The sequence below is a fragment of the Suillus discolor genome (assembly GCF_016758755.1).
Source record: "Suillus discolor strain FC423 chromosome Unknown F5147scaffold_114, whole genome shotgun sequence".
Taxonomy (NCBI): Eukaryota; Fungi; Basidiomycota; class Agaricomycetes; order Boletales; family Suillaceae; genus Suillus; species Suillus discolor.
In genome coordinates this window covers 89,985-109,005 of record NW_024541361.1, presented here as the reverse complement: position 1 = coordinate 109,005, position 19,021 = coordinate 89,985, and the positions used below count along the sequence as shown (strand labels likewise).

The window sequence follows — 19,021 nt, the reverse complement described above, 5'->3', positions numbered from 1 at the left end:
TAGCGACTTGCCTCAAGTCTTATTACATTTCAGATAGCTTATCTCACTACTGTTCTTGCCTACACAATTCCAGACTTTCATGCTGTAGTATATAATCTCACTCACCAGCTGATTTGTACTTCACTTTCCTTCCCTTCCCTTGCTATAAGTCATAGTTAGTAGAGTCACTTTCAGATAAGTCGTACTTCACCCAATCGATCCTTTTGTTTTGTTTGACCGCTGCCATTTTGCATCTCACTATCTTTGAGTCTTTCAATATGCTTTGCATAGTTGTACTTTTGTACTCTCGTTAGTCTTATACTTTGACATACCCATTATACTGACTCTCAGAAACCTCACTGTTTAGTTGCAAGCTCTTCAGAGCCTCTGTGCATCATCAGACCTTCATTTCTTGACTTTGGACCACCTTCACTTGCATTGGACAAGTACTTTGGTACTTTGGATGTACTTTTAGATGTGGTCAAAGTCGGGAAGGTAAAAACTTACCTATCTAGTAGGTGTATGTGAGCTAAGAGGTTCATAGTCCCACACTGGCAAAGAGCTTGCAGAGATATTTGCAAAGATGCTAGAAGAATTTGGCATATCAGAAAAGGTATGATTCATAAAAACAAAACACACTTATATGCAAATGAATCCATGGGGCACAGATGCTGAGTATTATATGTGATAATGTGTCCAATAATGACACAATAATTTGCAAACTGAGTGATAAAGTGCTCGGGTTCAGTGGAGCAGCGATACACACCAGGTGCTTCCTCTACATGGTAAACCTGGTAGTGAAATTGTTGATCAACGAGTTCAATGTGAAGAAACAAGGAGCCAACCAAGTGGGTAGTACTGAGATGGAGCTGGAAGAACTCAGTATGGAGGTGGAAGAGGATCCAGGGATGATAGATGAGGCAGGAATGACATATGAGGTATATAATGAAGACATATTTGTTGAAAAGGCTGAGTTATTGGATGAGGGTGAGCATGTCACATCGCACTGAACAAAGAGATTCAACCAGTGAAGTTAGCACTTATCAAGGTAAGTGCATGCAAGAAAATGAAACTCACCATTGAATTCAACTTATTCGCAAGGTGCGCAAGCTTGCATGAAAAAAAAAGATGAATGTCTGAACTTTGATCACCTTGCAAGCAAACTGACTATGAGCAAATTTCAAGGTGTGTTTTGATAGAAAATGAATTTTATCATTGGCAGGTTTCAAACCTGCACATTCCAAGAGAAACAGATTTTGACTCTGATGATCACTTGACAATTTCTTCTTTAGCAGGTTTTGAATCCACACAAACAGATTTAGATTTTGTTGTATCGACTGGTTAACTAAGACCAGTTGAATGCACTTCCAATGAATCTGTTCAAAAGTGAATCCTCAAGGCAGTTCTTTCAATAGTATGGTCGCCATGATTGATTCTTTTATTCTACTCTTATTGCAAAAAATATCAGAATTCTTCTGGGGCTCTTGACTTCAAGACCTGTTTATCTAGCAATTGCTCTGAAAAAGTGCTGATGACAGACCACCATGGTGGGCCGATGATGTTTGTGATGTCTTGGGATTAACAGCTATGTCATGAGTGAGGACCGACAATGGAAGGATCACATATGATTGGACTCAAGGGGGATGTTAGAAATCAATGTTAGAACTGATAAAATGCAGATAAATGTACCTTGAGGATTTGCTTCTGAATGGGCTTATTGGAAGTGCATCTAACTGGTCTTAGTCAAGCAGTTGATATGACAGAATCTAAATCTGTCTGTGTGGGTTCAAAACCTGCTAAAGATGAAATTGCAAGTGAACATCAGAGTCAAAATCTGTTTCTCTTGGACAGTGCAGGTCTGAAACCTGCCAATGATAATATTTTTATTGTATGAAATTACACCACCAGTGAGATGGTGCTCTCAGAAAAGTACACATGAGTCCATGTCAAGGCATGTTTTGACAGAAAACAAAAAAAACATACATCATTCATGAGAAAATGTCAAGGTGTGAGTTCATGAAATACAAATGTCATCATTGGCAGGTTTCAAACCCACAAAGTCGAAGAGAAACAGATTTTGACTCTGATGACAACTTGACTAAGACTAATGAAGATCAGTGTTTGGGATGCTGTCTATGAGTGAATGTTATTCAAGGCATGTTCTAATAGAAAAAAATGCGACATTCAACAGGTTTCAAACCTGTTACGTTCCAGTGAAAACAGATTTTGATTCTGTTATGACAACCATTTGGCCAAACACAACTCTGATGAGCTTTTAAGCAAACCAACCATGGGAATATATCAAGGCGCATTTTTATAGAAAATAAAAATTATCCTTGGCAGGTTTTAAACCTGCACAGTCCAAGAGAAACAGATTTTGACTCTAGCAATCACTTGGCTATTTAATATTTGGTAGGTTCTGAACCCACACAGACAGATTTAGATTCTGTTGTATCGACTGCTTGGCTACACCTGAGACACAGCCAAATATGCCTCCACAACATGTCCTACTCAAATTCAGGGACAAATTATTGATATTTACAAGGCTGTATTTTCACTAAAGATCTAAGACCAGAGTTGGAACATGTTCACCATTAGTTGTGGTCAAATATTTGTGATCAAATGGTGAATATGTGTGGGTAAAAAATGTTAAATATGTGGACATGGGCTGATATATTGTTAGATTCTTAGCCAGATAAAGGAGATGTTACGTCTGTAATTCATGTGCAGATACAATAGTAAATTTTAGATATGTCAAATGATTAAATATGTACTATATTTTAACTCTGTTCTACATTTGACAACAGAATAGACATTGACTATGTTGTGCGAGAAGTGCTAAGAAATATGCTGAACATGTGCATGAATATGTCGAGAGCCTTATTTTAGCCACAATTTTAGAACTGCACTTAGACCATACAAGTGCCCCGCTAGGTGGGGCATTCAGTACCATATTTATGGGCCACTTGGGCCACTTAAGCGGAGCACTCACGACCTTACTATAAAATCAATGCTATTTACATTAACGTAGAGGCGCGAGCGCCAATCCCGACTCGCCCAACGGTTCACGGAGTTAATCCACCACAAAGACCCAAGGCATCAGAGACAACTGTGATTGGTTTCTTTCCCTTGCCCCTTCTGGAAGATGAAATCGAGGCTTCAGTTCTGAATTAAAAGGCTCAACCATAGAAGTTAGGAAACGAAACTAAATGGAGGGGAGGCCAAGATTTGGTTTGCCATCAACAGACATACTCCGATTACATTCTCTGTCAGCTAGTTCGCGCGAGTGCTACTATTTTTAAGATAGACCCGCAAGAAATCCGACACTACCCAATCATCTTTATATTCTTTGAGAACAGGATAGTGGCTCTTTGCCTGGTGAAGTAAGTAAACATCAACTCGAGATGAGGAGTAATTAGTGTTCACCTCTGAAAAAACTAATTGCAATTTTGGAACCAGCTGCATTTTCCAGGACCTTTGCACATTAAGGTGCTTGTGAGCTAAATGGATGACGAAACTCTACAAAGTAAGTGTTAGTAGGCACGCACACAAAACCCAGCATAGTAGACACATACGCAAACTTCTTTGTACTCTGATAATGACCACCCTAATTTCTCTTGCAAGTTGTAGCCTCCTCGGTTAAGACAGCTGACTTTGCCTCGAGGTTTCAGAATGTTGAGAGAAGCAAATAATGTCAAAGGAGCTGGTAAGCCTGGCATTATGGGAGGAATTGAATCGACTTCTCGTGGAAAGACTTTATGCTGTGTTAACACAGGAGGGTCCAGTGGGCGTTCTGGAGGAAATTTACAATGCATCGTAAGAGGCACAAAATGGCGATTATATCGCCAGTGTGAGCAAACTCTGGGCATGGGCAGGCTGGGGGTTAAATTAGATGGGTGCAAGAAGGGTCACGTAAAAGCAAAGTATTTTGGGGTATATATCAAACATTACTACTCGATGATGTCAAAATGTGACATGACACAGACAATGGCAACGATGGAAACAAAAGAACAAGACCAAGAATACATAGATTCAACTCAAAACTGTAAAGTGAAAGGTTAAATACAAGGAGTACAACACCGAGAATACATAGACAACTCAAAACTGTAAAATGAAAGGTTGAATACAAGGAGCACAACAATGAGACAAAACAGTAAAGCAAAAACAACAACTACCTGAAAGATCACGACTCCAGCATTCACTACAAAAAGGTGTTCGACATGTTGTTTTTCTTTCTCAGTATCTCAACTTGCACCCTTGTTGGGATTTACTTTGTGAGCATTCATTATTCAAATCCTAAATGAAACACTAACTGGCACCAAGAATCTAGCCCATTGAGAAAAAGCTATCAATGGCACAGGCTGCTGCTGATGAGAATCTTGCCAGGAACATTTTCAGGGTAACCTTGGAAGATGATGTAGCAGAAAAAGATGATACCTATGTGCACAGTATTGCCCTGGGCATGTCACAGATGAAACTCATGGACCAGGATGTCAATTCTAGAGAGCATTCAGGTCAGCATGAAGAGGAAGCATGGAGAGACTATCACATACTCTATCTTCTCGACTGCAAAGCCCACAACCATGTCCGTGCAGTGACGAATGTCATAGATAAGCTAGATACGACCGGCGATGATGAAACACTGGCAGCACTCTCAGACGAACATGCCTGGATGGAGAAGACGTTGAGGGAGGTGACGAACATGAACGTCGGAACTGACGCCTGTAATGAGCAATTTTGCCACGCACATCTCCAGTTGTTACAGGAAACTAAAGAGGCCACGGAAAGTGTCATGCATGTAATTGCACATAGGACCACACAGAATCCGAATTACAAGGACAACACATCAGAGACTAATGAAACAGGTCAGGAGTGCATACTTACACAGAGCACATCACTTAACTGTTAGCAGACTGCCACTTGAAAAGATTCAGCAATGCTAAGCCTGCCTTACTCCTCGCCATGTTCATCGCACTGGTCTTGAATATCCTGGGCCATGTTACCCGGCCATGGTGTAATGCAGTTCTGGAACTCTTGAATCTTCTCCTAAAGACCACGCTCGGGAACACCTCAGAAGGATATGACAGGTCGAAGGGATACATTCCTCGTGATATCCGTTCTGTATGGAAGAAGTTCAATCTGGTAGCTGTTAAAAAAACCTTTGCCACCTGCACCAGATGTTCATGCACTTACCCGCCAAATGCAGAGAAAAAGTCACCAGCCACGAAGAAGAAGTCAGGTTACCCTGAGCGCTGTTCCTACAAGAAGTACTGTGGAAGCAAGCCATGCGGGCAATTGCTAGTGAAACGTATGAAAGAGAGCGGTCAAGTATTGTACGTACACGTGTGCCCCTACGTCGTACAAGACTTCAACTCTTTTCTCACTGGCCTACTGAGACGTCCTGGTATGGAAGAGGCCATGGACCGAGGAACGAGGGTCAGCAATGATTTGCAGATATGGGACATCAAGGATGGCACAGCGATTGGAGAGATTCTGGGTTCTGATGGGAAGCCCTTCATCAATGGATTGAAGAGAACCAATCTCAGGTTAGCGTGAAGTCTCTCGGTGGATTGGTTCAACCCTTACAGGAATAAAACCTCGGGTAAGAAGAAGTCTATTGGGTCGATCGCAATGGGACTGCTGAACCTCCCACCAAGCCTCCAGTACAAGGCTGAAAATATGTACCTAGTCGGCATCATCCCAGGGCCCAGAGAGCTGGCTGTCGATGGGATAAATCATTTCCTTTGTCCAGTAGTCGATTTCTTCCTGCCATCTTGGAAAGACGGGATGTGGTTCACAAAGACAGTCAAGCACGCAACAGGAAGACTGTCCCAATCTGTCATTGCCATCACAGTCAACGATTTGCCCGCGGCTCGTAAACTAGCAGGCTGCGCGGGCCCAACTGCAAACCAAATGTGTGGATTGTGCTGGCTCATGAAGTCAAATATCGCAAACTTTGATTGTGAAAGATGGACGCGACGTACACTTGAGGAACATAAAGCGGCTGCCGAAAAGTGGAAAAATGCGGAGACAAAGGCGAATTGCGACAAGATATTCAAGCAATATGGGGTGAGATGGTCAGAACTTTTACGGCTGCCATACTGGGATCCAACGAGGTTAATCGTAATCGATGGCATGCATAATCTATTCTTGGGATTGGTTCAACACCACTTCAGGGATTTGATCGTGATAGACAAGCAAGTGAACAAGGAGCTCAGGAAGGGCAACCATAGACCTGTCAATCTGAAAGAATTAGAGAAAGGCAGACAAACTTTAATGTCAAACCCTACCGTGTCCGCAATGACCTGCCTGCGTGTCGCAGTCCTGGAAGCACTGGTCCAGGAATATGGGGTGGAGTTGTCCAATAGAACACATCCTAGGAAAAAAGATATGATGGGAGCGTTACTAGTGAGTCAACGGTTTGAGGGGGAATAACAAACCATCTGACGAGTCCAAAGTCTGCGCTCCCAGTATGTGCCCCTATGGATGTCAATATTGGGGAGAATGAGCTGCGTCCTTGTGATCAGGTGTTTGTCACCGATGAATTGATAGAGGAGTACGCTGCACAAGTGCATACGACCAAACTGAGCAGATCAGCTGAAGTCTTGGTGGATAGGGAGATCAACAATATTCAGGAAAGGCTAGGAAGGGTTCTGAGACCATCGTGGCACCGTGGCCCACCAAAAAACCAAGGGGATGCGGAACACGGCAAACTTAAGGCAGAACAATGGAAATCATCGATTGAATTTGACTTACCAGTGGCCCTTATGGATTTGTGGGGATCAGGACGTGCAGCTGATGGCGTGGAGCACAGATCTCAAAGGCAGAAGTTGGTTCACAGCACAATGCTGCTTGCGACTGTGATCCGCTGGGGAACTTCACATGTAACATCACCTCATCACGCTCAGCAATACACCATGTATATGAAGGCGTACCTCGAGTGCATCCAAGAGATATTTCCGCACCATTTGTGGCGCCCCAATCATCATGCAGCTCTACACATCCATGAGTTCCTCTTGAGATATGGTCCTATGCATGGTTGGTGGATGTTCCCGTTTGAGAGAATCATCGGTGCGTTGCAAAGAACAAACACGAACTACAAGATAGGTGAGCATATGTTCCAAGAATAGAGAAAGACATGAACAGTATAAACGACATAACAGGAGAACTGGAGAAGACAATGTTGGAGACGTTCTGTGCGGCTGTGAACATTAAAGCTATGATGCAGAATCCTACAGGACCTGTCATTCTTAATGAAGCAGCGAAAATTTTGGGTCAATGCTGTGACCCATTCACAGGAGGCGAGAAAACCAACATAAACATTCCATCCACGGTTAGACAAAACACCAGTTCTCATCAGGATATCCACATCCTCAAGACCCCTGTTCCCAATGATCTTGAGAAAGCATGGCAAATAGCAGAAACTCACCTATGTCAGGGGCGTCCTCATGCTAGAAGCAAGTGTCTTATTTTATACAAGTGCATGAATGTTTTGGATGTGCAGTACTCCAGTCACACCTGGTCAAATGAAGACTCAAATGTGTTCTTCCAGCGGACGCTTCAAGAATTTGTGCCTGGCGTGATCAAGTACATTTTTTCCACAGGGGAGGAAGATCAGCAAACATACTATTTTGCATTGCGGCGTAACATACCTCTAGTGGCAGAACACCAAGATCCTTTCCAAGTGTATGGGGACTTTGGCACACAGCTTTGGAGTTCTACCCACAGCCAGCATCTCGACATCGTTCCAGTAGGCACTAGTTGCATTTGCCACTCAATATCAATGAAATGGGGCGAAACCAACATTGTGCTGAAACCTTTGAACCGGGTAAGTCCTAGGGCATGGTTTGGACAATCATGATGACTGACAGTTCTCAGGATTTCAGCGCTGTATGTCTGCAAGCAGATGTGTAGTCCAAAGCACGATGCTACCTTGTAGTATATTGCTATTTCACAACTATCATGGCTATGTTAATAATCTAACATTGAAGCAGAAAGAGAAACACACACAAAGCTTCGAGAATTATGTAGTGAATGAAACTCAGCCTGGAAATTCTGTATATTCAGATGCAGTACATTCTAGAGTAAACTAGGTGGGTATTTGAGTGAGTATAAGGATCATCAGCAGTAGAGGAAGACAATACACCTGGAGTGGTACAACATAGATATAGATATAGATGTTACACAAAATGGCCAATGTCCAAACAATAAGGATTTTCTGGACGACAATAAGCAGCCTCCAACTCCTGCCGCTCAGATGCTGTTACATCTCCAGGCCTGAGAAAAACTTTCTCAATGTGCTGGAAGGCTTGTGTTACAGTCATCTGCAACATCTACAAGAGCCCCCGCTCTGCTAGACTCCCAAAGCGGCGGCACGCCGCCAGCACTTAGAAAGCAGGCGGTCTGGACTGCTGTGACACCGCCCCTGGCCTAGAAGGCCTTGTACCTGATCCTCTGAGGCTGTACGCCTCATGGTCACCCTAGATCGGCACATGTTGATTGTTGCCGCCTCATGTAGATCCGGAGCACTTCTTGGCGCCTCATGCTTGATCAGAGGTTAAGCCTCATGTATCTTATCTAATCCTCATGGTTGACCTCATGTTCTCTTATCATGATACCATAGATCCCATAGATACAGATTGAGCTTGAACCCTTATGTACAGACAGTATATAAGCAGATAGATTATTGTATTAGTTCTTTACTTTAATCTACTAGGTAGATCCCCAGAACTTGGTCTTTAGCTTGTCTAATCCACTTGCTTCATTGAACACCTCGCTGCACTTCTAAGTCGCTCCCCGCGCCTTAGCCATATTCTCACTAGACCTTCATCTCGATGAGGTGCCGCCCTTACCGAGATAGACGGAGAGACCTCTCGATGTTCTGTCGACCTGTAAGAAGACCTTGACACGCTTCGCACGATGGTCCACTCGGACCAGTGTTGAGAAGACTTATTCTAGTCATAACAGCTGTAGCCAAGGACTGCAGCTGACCTTAAAATGACATTAGCTTAACGTGAAAAGGCCTCATATGAAGTGCTCACCAAAGGGTGTTGATCTGAATATTTGTACCAGTGTTGTAGAAAGATAGTTCGATACTTGTCCAATGAGACATCAAAACTTTGGGAAATCAATGATCCGTCATAAAAACTGAGTCGCAGGTGATCTATGGAGATAAATTGTTGGGTAATATTGATTATTGCCGATAAGTAATTGGGAGTGGATGTCAGAAAGTGGTGATCCAGCTCCAAGTCGAGGTTTTGAATGCGTAGAGGCAAACGAACCTTGTCTAATAGCGACAAAATGTACTAGTGCGGTCCAGCGAGAGAGTGCAAGCTATGTATGGGAATGCGGGGAATGGTTACATTTTGCGTAAGGTCCATGCCATCAAGAGAAACGATCTCTGGACACATACTGTAAAGCCAGAGTTGGTGAACTTCATGCCGTGTCAAGAACTCGATGAGCGTGGTGGCAGGGCACTCGACATCGATAGACAAAAAATGAAGCCGTGGGAAGTGAATGTCATGCATTAACACCGTCCACTGGAGAACGCTCAATGAAGTATGAGTTAGGCTGAGGTCGGTCAATGAAGAGCCCCGCAAGGACGAGAGGGTAAGTGCGACCATAGATCGGGAGAAAAATATTGGGGAGTTGGCATGAAAAATGTGAAAGTTATTTGTGATGGCAGGATCTGGAGCAGCAATGAAATCAGGAAGAGTCAGCAGAGGGTATGCAAGGTGAGACCCCCACTGATCCAAGAACCGAAGACTCCTGCAGCCTGAGTCTCGGATGGACTGAAAAAGAGGCGCAAAATCTCCCAGCATCTCGCCATCTTTCACAATGGAGACAAATAACAATGAATTGCTTCCCAATAACTCTATGAAGCTCGAGAGCGCCTGGAGGTGGCGATCATCCGCATCGAGGAGATTGCATCGCAGATACTTCGGCACACGAAATAAAGTTGAGCACCTGTACATGAGAAGGGTGAAACACGCTTGTGTGCTGATGCACAGGGAGGTATCATCAAATGATAAGCCTACGTAATGGAGGTAAAGAGGACCGGCTAACTCCTGAGAGAGACAAGATACCTGCGCAACAACTCGCAGATCCTGAGTTGGCATGTCTTCCAGAATCTTTAAAACAAGTTCATTGGGAAATGGCTAACATGAGGATGGTGGTTGGACAGTTAAAACCTCTGTTACAAGTAATCCCTGTCAAAAATGTGATGAGACAAGTTTGGCCATGAGTTATCTGGCGCACTCATGATTTGGTCGGCAATTACAGACAAGCGGGACCAAGAGCACCTCTTAGGCATTGGAGGAGAAGATCTGCTGGGCACATCAGAGGCTTTGCATTTTGCCCTTTCCTTATCCTGCTCCAGAAAATTCTCTGACACTTGCTTTTTGGCTCTTACATATGGCTTTGTGATACTGGCAATTTGTTCGAGCCCTTCATGAGTCCTCGAGAAATGGCCTAGAGGACCTTCTTCCTGGACCTATGAAACACAATGAGACTTAAACAACATATATGAATAATGAACTGGGTGACCTACACTTAGGTCTTCGATGACATACATGCAGACCAGAGTGCATTTCTTAGGGATTGAGGATTTGGAAAAGTCACGTACAAATGACAATGTCTGGGCCTGTCGAAGATCTGAGTGGATTGGATCCTGTGAAGATTGATTTTTTCCATTCCAGAAGGCAGGTGTACGTCTCTTGTGAGTGGGCTGCTCACAACCGTCAAGAAAGTGATCTACAGCCTTTCGCTTCAAAGGAACGTGCTCCTGCAGAACAATTAGTTATTGAGTGATACACAATGAGATCTTGATTTATTTAAACATACCTCCAGGGAGTGCAACAATGAAAGGCAGTCCATACGTCTCTTGTGAGTGGGCTGCTCACAACCATCAAGAAAGTGATCTACAGCCTTTCGCTTCAAAGGAACGTGCTCCTGCAGAACAATTAGTTATTGAGTGATACACAATGAGATCTTGATTTATCTAAACATACCTCCAGGGAGTGCAACAATGAAAGGCAGTCCATACGTCTCTTGTGAGTGGGCCGCTCACAACCATCAAGAAAGTGATCTACAGCCTTTCGCTTCAAAGGAACGTGCTCCTGCAGAACAATTAGCTATTGAGTAATATGCAATGAGATCTTGATTTATTTAAACATACCTCCATGAAGTGCAACAATGAGAGGCAGTCCAGTGATGCCAGAGAATCTGTATTTCCAATGCCTAACAAAATCTGCAGAGAAATTCATGTATCTTGCAAAACATGTCGTACAGGAGGTATTACCTTTGCGCAGGGTTGACTTTGAAAGATACCCATGACAGGATGAGGCTTATGAAGAATAGCTGCAATGTAGTATCCAATTTATATGATCAGCGCCATCCTGTAAAAATGGCAAACTTGCTCACTTGTTTCAATACCAGTCCGTCTTATTGTGATCTGTCCGGGATGCATTGCACAGTGCAATGACCGCATTGGAGGGTGCATGCCTTCTCTTTATTGTGAATGACTGAGTGGATTATAAATTGACAATTCATTCGATGGAAGTCTTGCTACCAGACTCACTTAGTAGAACAACAATCAATAGACTAACTGCTTGGGAGCATTATAAATACTAAACATAATTAATCAACATTTGGGATGACAATAGGGTAAATCTACAGACTACAATGGTTCATTAACTTGCGAATACAGTAGAAACTTACTTATGAACATTGTGAGGGACAAGACACAAGATGAAACACTAGCATCGCGACAAGCAACCCAAAAGTCAGCAGGAGTCTCGACTATGACGAAGACACTCCAACACAAATATACTAAAAGCGCCATAACTATGACTGAGTGCATGGTAAAAAAAAAAGAGAATCAGAAAGGTCTAAAGAGGATTAAATAGTGAACTGGAAATTGCCGGAAGGTGCTGACAAAGGTGGTTGACCGGCTGACCGGCAACAGCTGAGTTCCATTCATTACTTAAGCTTCAAATGTTCGCTTTGTTTCTTTTTTCTTTCCATCATGATTAGCTGTACGTAGTAATATAGTAATAATGTAGTATGAACAATCCCCAACCTATGGAGTAGAGAGGATTTTATTGGCGAGGCACCTGTACATTGTTGCGCATCGGTCTTATAATTACCAGCCTCTCGCATGTATTTTCTCTTTTGTCCCTTTTATAAGTCCCTCTTGTGCCTGGTTACAGTTGGTTCTCTCCTGCAGAACAAGGTAGTCATGTCCAAGATCATGGCAGATGTATTGGAGACGCACCCGCTGAATAATGACGACAAGTTCGAACTCCTTCGTCACGTTCGATCCGCTGTAGAGACTCATGCCTCTCATTGTGCAATATGGCAGTTTTCACTGGGGAGTACATGGCACGAACTTGTAGCATCACTCTGTGTGCTACCTGCAGCTATCTCTATATGAGGCGCAGCTTTCCCGCGCAACGCGCGCCATGCGCGCGTACCTTTCCCGCGCTTCACGATGTATATGCGCGCGCGCTTTCCCACGCTGTAGCGCCCTATAGCGCCAGCCATCCAGAAGCATCCATCCACTGTCCACCAAGTTCCCTAGTGCGTATATTTCCATTTCTCACATTTGCATATCGTTCCATCTTTATTTTTATCATGGACCCTTACTTACATATATCTTTACATACCTTACTCGGTAGCGCTTCGGCTCCGCATGACAGCGCTTAGGCGCCATACTTAAGCGCCAGCAGTACATACTTACTTACTCACTTACTCTCCCACCAGAACGACAGAGGACTTACTGGTTACTACCCACTATTCACCTAGCAGAACATAGTAGAAATCTATTTGTTTACACCTCGCATCTCTCTTCTCTTGTCTTACATCATATCATCACTTAAGCAAACTCACTCTTACTCTCTCTCGTATCTGTATACACACGCACGCTTTCCCACGCTTCGTGCCATACACGCGCGCATTCCCGTGCCTTGCGCGCACCTGCGCTTTCTCGCGCTTCGCATTGGCCAACCAGTAGCGCTTTCAGCGCATACCTCTAGATCCTTGCTGCACTCGCTTCCCCTTTAGGGTCGAACGCACTTGTCATCTCAAGTATAGCAGACTAGGCAACGCACGACCTTACAACAATTATATAGATACAGTCAGGAGCATTGTTCGTGCCTCGCTGTATCGTTGAACCTTCACCGCCAAGGCACTTGTCAATGGCAATGAAATCATGAGACAGGGCTCGATATTGTGAACATGGTGACCCTATATGAATGCTTTTAAGTTATCTAAGTGGGTATAAGTGGGTATCGCATTTGGGGCAAAAGACATCCGATTTTTCTATTCAGGCTGTAACTTATATGCGCCTTACTGTTGCAGTAATCAATGTCGCATATGTGAGTCATGAATCAAGATTGATATGCAATGCAACAGAGCGAGTATTTGAAAAGTATCATAAGGCTAAAACACAAGGTAATCGAGACAGCCACCAAACCAAACACAAGGCAATATGCCCATATGGCTAATTATCCCCAACTCTACGTCTCTTGCTAGATGTCGTTAATTTTACCTGTGAAGGACATAGTGACTTCGTGAAGACACGGCATTTCATGGGGAACTTCCCGTTGGAAGTGAGAATTTGCTCCACAGGAGGATCTTGAGGCCAGCCTTCTAATTGAAGGTGAAAGTCATAAACTTCAATGATCCTGTTGTGCAACTTCAAGATCTCCATGTCCATCTTCAACTTGTAAGCAGGATTCACCTTCAAGAGGTTCATGATGAAGGTCATGTTAGTGGTGTCTGTCTTCTCCATGTGCTCGCATGTTTAATCATAAGCATCCTGCTGCTCCTGAGTGACCACAATATACCGAAGTGCGAAGAGCTTGGTAAGTGCAAGAATGAGCCTGTCGAGCAGTTTGCAGTCGATAAACACATCACCCCTAAGTTGTGTTCTCGAGTTGAGAAAAGCCGATTTAGTGGATGATCCAACCCCCTTCAATTCATCAACTTCGAAGACCTGCTTCATGAGTAATGACCACGCAGGGACAGTCAGGTAAGTCTTTGCCCACAGTAAGGCAACCCACAGGACGACATAGAGACTAGACTCTAGATCATCCTCGACATCATGTGTGGCGTCTTCATTTTCGACCAGGTGGGCAGACATGAATTGCCAGGTTCCCTTATTGACAACAGATTCAACAGATTTAGTATACTAACAAACTTTGGCACAGAATGAACGAACCGTACACGTTACTTTCCGAGCACCCTTGATGTCAATTAACTTTGATAGGTCCCAATCAATGAGGATGCCCTTGCCATCGTGGATGACAACGTTTCCTGCACTGAGGTCCCGATGCAATACGCCCGCCTTGTGATATGCGTCCTTGTGAGCTGTAGCAATATGAATATAATGCTTTTTGGGAGGGTGAGGTGGCAAAAATATGTACCAATTAATGCATCACAAACGGCTGTAATGAGCTGGCGAGAGCTTGCAAATTCACATAACTGTTTGCCCACAATGTTGAGGACCAGGCGATAATGAATGTGCGGAATGATCACATCATGTGAACATGCCCAGACAGCATCTGCGAACTTGTGAGTCTGCAGGGTTTGTTGAGGGATAGAGGGTACGTCGTGACACGCAATGCATGACGCAATGTTGGAAACATTGTTTTTTATATATATTTTGTATGTCTCGCCTTCTGGTAGGACATCGGTGATCGTGACCCACCAAGAGTCTTTGAACATGACAACTCTGTCATTGTCAATATCGTACGCAGGACATGCGCATGTACATCAGCCAATAGGGGATTGACCGACCGGTGAAGGTGCAGGAAACACCAAGGTAATCGAGCCAGTGTCATCGACATCAGGGACAGCCACTTTCAACATGCGTCTAGTAGTGGAAAGGCCTAACTGCAGCCTTGCAAGGTGAGCCTCCTCGGCACTAGCAAGCATTACCAAAGTGTCAAAACCACGCAATGCAGGCAATGCTTGTGCGTAACGATGGAAAAAATCAGCTAGATGTGGTTCTTCATTGTAGAAGATGGCAGAAGAAATGGTAGCTCCCTCCCTATCCCATCTTATTATGTGAGCTTGATCATATATGATCAGAATGGAGAATGCGTGAGTTCGGTATTGTGCGCCAAGCTGAGCTGCGGTATAACTCGTTATTTGGCCCAGTGTGTCCATGGCCTTGTCAGTTTCAGATATGAAGTGTGCTGTAGTACTTGGGCCACTTGCAGGCGTATAGAATGGATTATGATGGGGATCCCACTTGAATTCGATAATCACTTCCGCAGCAGAGACATCGCAGGATGATTGTCTAGCGCAGGGTGGCGAGGTTCCATCAGCATAAACACAGATGTCGGGTTTGATTTGAAATGTAAATGATTTGCAATTGGTTGTGTCTGGATGGTTGTGGGTGTCGATAAACGATAGACCAGGGGCAAAAGATGACATAGTGTCAATCTGCACTCGGAGTCAGACTAGCAGCGATCTTAATATAATGGTTGAAGCACTTACAAATGGTTCATAAGCTTTCGTCTCATGGAGAGCAGAGAGTGTGCTCTCGAACGCGCCATCAGAGAAGGTTAAAGGTTCATAATTTGGGATCGCTGAAGGCGGTAGGAACTCCTTGAGAAATTGTTCCACCGGCATTGGACCAACCAAACATCCCTTCATCTCCTTGCCCATGGCATTGAGAGTGGTATCTCGGCAGCGTGTATTGGTTGTGTAAGGTTGCATCGTAGAACAGCTACATTTGATGGGTGTGTCATTCATAGGGAGAACTGGCTGCAAGTCCTGTGTGGTAGACTGTGCTAGTGTCCGTAGCGGCAGCTTGGGCGTCCTTAGTTCTGCAGGAGTGGTGTCACTGTCGGTTGGCTCAGCAGACACCTGTAAAACGGGTATAGGGAACATGATATTTGAATATATTTATTTATTAATACAAATGTTGGTATGACGGAACGGGTATGTGATGCAGACGACAAGTCAGACAAGAGAATTGAAGAACAACATTCGGAGGCTTATATAGTGAATACAATGAATGGAACTCAGCCAGACATTCCCGCAATCCACTCTCCGGTATTTGTCCACTATGTAAGTGGGTGGGAGTACGTACAGATAGACATACATTGTAGTTTATGGGTGTTTCTGAGAACCATAGGGCTCCAACATTGGGATGATCAATGACTTGCGAGCCCCTAAGAGAGCGCGGGCACTGGTGGAATTAGCTTTATACCAGTGGTCATTATACCAGTTGCATGGAAGCCATTGGATGGCAATGGAATTTTGAGCCATGTGTTTCGGCTCCGAGATATGTGGAAGAGACGAGTTTCCAATTGGAATGGTCATATTTTCCTCATGAGTTGCTGGAGCATATGACTCCACAGCATGGAGTAAATGAGTGATGTCGGGATTGAGCCATGGAAGGTTTACTCACCTTACTACCTTTGGTGTCGCCCCAATTGGCGTGTCCATTTCATCCCCACTAACACCATCAACATCTAACCGATTGATAATATGTTCGATCATGTCCCAAGTATCAGGGCTGTGGTGTCGGTTTTGTGCCACTATCTTTATACGCCTCTCAAGAGTCTAAAAAGGCATTCAGATGATACCAGGATAAAACACTATCTGCCTACCCCATGTTTCCGAGTGTTACACCTATCTAAGTGCTGCCTTCGCTCGTTGCGTGTCAACAATTGATGAGACACATGATTAATCTCGTCGAGATTGATATAGTTACTGATCTGTGCACGTTGTCAACATTGGTATTGAGTTCTGCGTAGCTTTTCAATGCACAATGAATGCAAATTGTCGAGACTCATGGCTTCCGCATGGAAAAGAACTTGCGCATAGGTGCCGTTCCTGATCTTTGCTTGGAAGTCTACGACTACGAGGTTGATTACTTATGTGTTCCATGAAGACTTCTTTAGTGAGTCACTCCAGTCAATGAAGAGGTCTTGTAGGGTGGGACAGCAGTCGTGATTGTGATTGAAGGCTTGAATGGTTTCGATTGGAGGAGATTGAGGCAGTGAGCCATGTTTACCCTTGAGTAGCTTCTTCTCTTGTAAATAGCTGCGGAATGCGAGCTGATATAATTTGTTACCATGGTCAAATCAAAATGTTGACATACGTACATGCAAGTGATTCTTTGGGCCTCTCTTACCAGGGCGCTTCCGGCAGGGATGAGGTGTCAAATCATCATTACTGTCACTTGCTTGAGTATTGGACGAAGAATACTCCTTATGAGTATGACGCTGGAGACCAATGGGGACGTTTCTCATATCGGCTGATAGCCATTCAACCATGGAAGGAATCATGGCATCAATAGCATTCTTCAAAGTCGGCATCAACACGTTATGAGACAGTTCGAGAAGGCGCTGTGTAACAAGCCGGTCAAGATGACTTTCGATGGCAGAGGGCATTATAAAATGTCTCGCTGGTGAAGGAGTTTGGAGTGGGGGATCTGTGGATCTGTCATATCCTGCGTTCTGGACCCGGACCTATCACACACATCATTTTCGGACTTCCAGATCCGGCTGACTTCTATCTATCGTCCGGATCTGAACCGCGTCTATCTTCCATGCCTTATCCCTTTGTACGTTCCTTCTCCAGTTAGACTATACTCATTTTCCATACCTTGTTTCATTTCCGCCTTTATTTTCCTATGTCTTCATCTCCGTCTTCATTTACTATTTTCCGATAGACTAGTGTTTGACTTTTCTATATGCTCTGTCCACAGCCTCGCATAGCTTCGGACTGCGCAGACTGACTCTCTGTTAAGTCCTCAGTAGTATATAAACCCTGTAGAATCTTTGTACTTCCTCAGTTTAAATATTATCTTAGACTCTGCTCATTCCCTTCTCCGTCCAACTTGAGTTTCTCCTCTCGTTGTCCTCTGCTAGTCTTAGGATCGATTCCTATAGACTTCTCACCTCTGCCTCTACCTCTGGTAGTCCTCCACTGTTTCCTTTCTAGTTCGGACATTGTCCGGATTAGTCTTATCCCTCGTTCCCGAATGTCCACCGGAATTCCTGCACATCGGACATCGGACTCCGGACTCGTCCGACAACCTTCGGACATCGTCCAACAGCCCTCGGAAGTTAGGGGCACGTACTCAGGTAAGGGGCACAGTGCATGAGCTGAAGCCAAGCCCTTCGGATCTGACCCTTGAGCACGTTCTTAACAGTATATTCGAACTCACACCTTACCGAGTATACTTACAACTAAATTCATGGCACCAACAACCACTCAGACCAACCTCCACGTGGCGGGCTTAGTAACTGCCCGATGCGACTCTACTCCCATAGTCGATGCATTCACTAGCTTCTCACAGTGTCGCGCTAGCGCGCAGGGCGCTGCATCCAGCATCTCTCAACTCATGAATCGTCCACACCCAGAAACCCCAACTCGCACACCAGCCAGATTCCTTCTGGAAAACGAAGATACTCCGGGCGGAGATCCGCCAGATGACGGGGGAGGTGACCTGGATGATGAACCTCCAGAAGACCCAACTGACGATGAAAACGAAGGTCTCAGTCCACAAGACTTAGTCTTCCTCCACCTGTCTCAGGCAATCAATAACCTGGCGCGTAACAACCGCCGGTCTGCCATCCCTGATGACTCTAAAATCAAAGTCCGAGAACCGGACACCTTCGATGGCACTGAGCCCCGGAAGCTCCGGGTGTTCTTTGTCCAATGTGAGCTTAACTTCCAAGCTAAGCCAAAGTCTTTCCGCACCGGCCGCACTAAGGTCAACTTCACACAATCATACCTCAAGGGCATGGCCCTTGAATGGTTTGAGCCAGACCTCCTTTCGGATGATCTCGTGGATCGTCTGGAATGGATGGATGACTACTCCGAGTTCATGTTAGAACTCCAAACTAACTTCGGACCTCATGACCCGGTCGGAGATGCGGAAATGCAGCTGGAACAGCTCTATATGCGCGACGGACAGCGCATCAACAAGTATGTTGTAGAGTTCCAATGGCTAGCTTCCCAAGTCCGAGGTTGGGCGACAGAGCTTTGCGCCGTCAGTTCTACAACGGACTTCCGG

General features: G+C 44.6%; 6 protein-coding genes across 6 annotated transcripts; 2 read left to right on the top strand and 4 right to left on the bottom strand.

Moving 5' to 3' along the window:
- Nucleotides 1-644: 644 nt before the first annotated feature.
- On the top strand, nt 645-803 carry F5147DRAFT_522814 (uncharacterized protein; the record flags this gene model as incomplete). The annotated part of the gene is made up of 1 exon (XM_041429942.1): nt 645-803. A coding segment is annotated over one exon (159 nt), but the record flags the coding sequence as incomplete, so codon positions are not given.
- A 2,449-nt stretch (nt 804-3,252) lies between these two features.
- Nucleotides 3,253-3,848, bottom strand: F5147DRAFT_587320 (uncharacterized protein; the record flags this gene model as incomplete). Its single annotated transcript, XM_041431980.1, has 3 exons — nt 3,253-3,354; nt 3,406-3,498; nt 3,555-3,848. The coding sequence occupies 3 exons, from the start codon at nt 3,846-3,848 to the stop codon at nt 3,253-3,255; spliced, it is 489 nt and encodes a 162-aa protein (XP_041285810.1).
- A 482-nt stretch (nt 3,849-4,330) lies between these two features.
- F5147DRAFT_658500 (uncharacterized protein) lies at nt 4,331-4,752 on the top strand (the record flags this gene model as incomplete). Its single annotated transcript, XM_041434451.1, has 2 exons — nt 4,331-4,703; nt 4,736-4,752. The coding sequence occupies 2 exons, from the start codon at nt 4,331-4,333 to the stop codon at nt 4,750-4,752; spliced, it is 390 nt and encodes a 129-aa protein (XP_041285809.1).
- Nucleotides 4,753-9,284: 4,532 nt separating this feature from the next.
- F5147DRAFT_780753 (uncharacterized protein) lies at nt 9,285-11,446 on the bottom strand (the record flags this gene model as incomplete). The annotated part of the gene is made up of 9 exons (XM_041442505.1): nt 9,285-10,109; nt 10,170-10,187; nt 10,259-10,471; nt 10,529-10,762; nt 10,822-10,929; nt 10,989-11,096; nt 11,156-11,227; nt 11,279-11,337; nt 11,401-11,446. The coding sequence occupies 9 exons, from the start codon at nt 11,444-11,446 to the stop codon at nt 9,285-9,287; spliced, it is 1,683 nt and encodes a 560-aa protein (XP_041285808.1).
- Nucleotides 11,447-13,783: 2,337 nt separating this feature from the next.
- On the bottom strand, nt 13,784-16,494 carry F5147DRAFT_658498 (uncharacterized protein; the record flags this gene model as incomplete). The annotated part of the gene is made up of 7 exons (XM_041434450.1): nt 13,784-14,137; nt 14,201-14,349; nt 14,406-14,696; nt 14,775-15,429; nt 15,484-15,855; nt 16,094-16,163; nt 16,403-16,494. 7 exons carry the CDS (start codon nt 16,492-16,494, stop codon nt 13,784-13,786), a joined length of 1,983 nt encoding a protein of 660 aa, XP_041285807.1.
- Nucleotides 16,495-16,871: 377 nt separating this feature from the next.
- F5147DRAFT_780750 (uncharacterized protein) lies at nt 16,872-17,390 on the bottom strand (the record flags this gene model as incomplete). The annotated part of the gene is made up of 2 exons (XM_041442504.1): nt 16,872-17,054; nt 17,103-17,390. 2 exons carry the CDS (start codon nt 17,388-17,390, stop codon nt 16,872-16,874), a joined length of 471 nt encoding a protein of 156 aa, XP_041285806.1.
- Between the last annotated feature and the right edge of the window lie 1,631 nt (nt 17,391-19,021).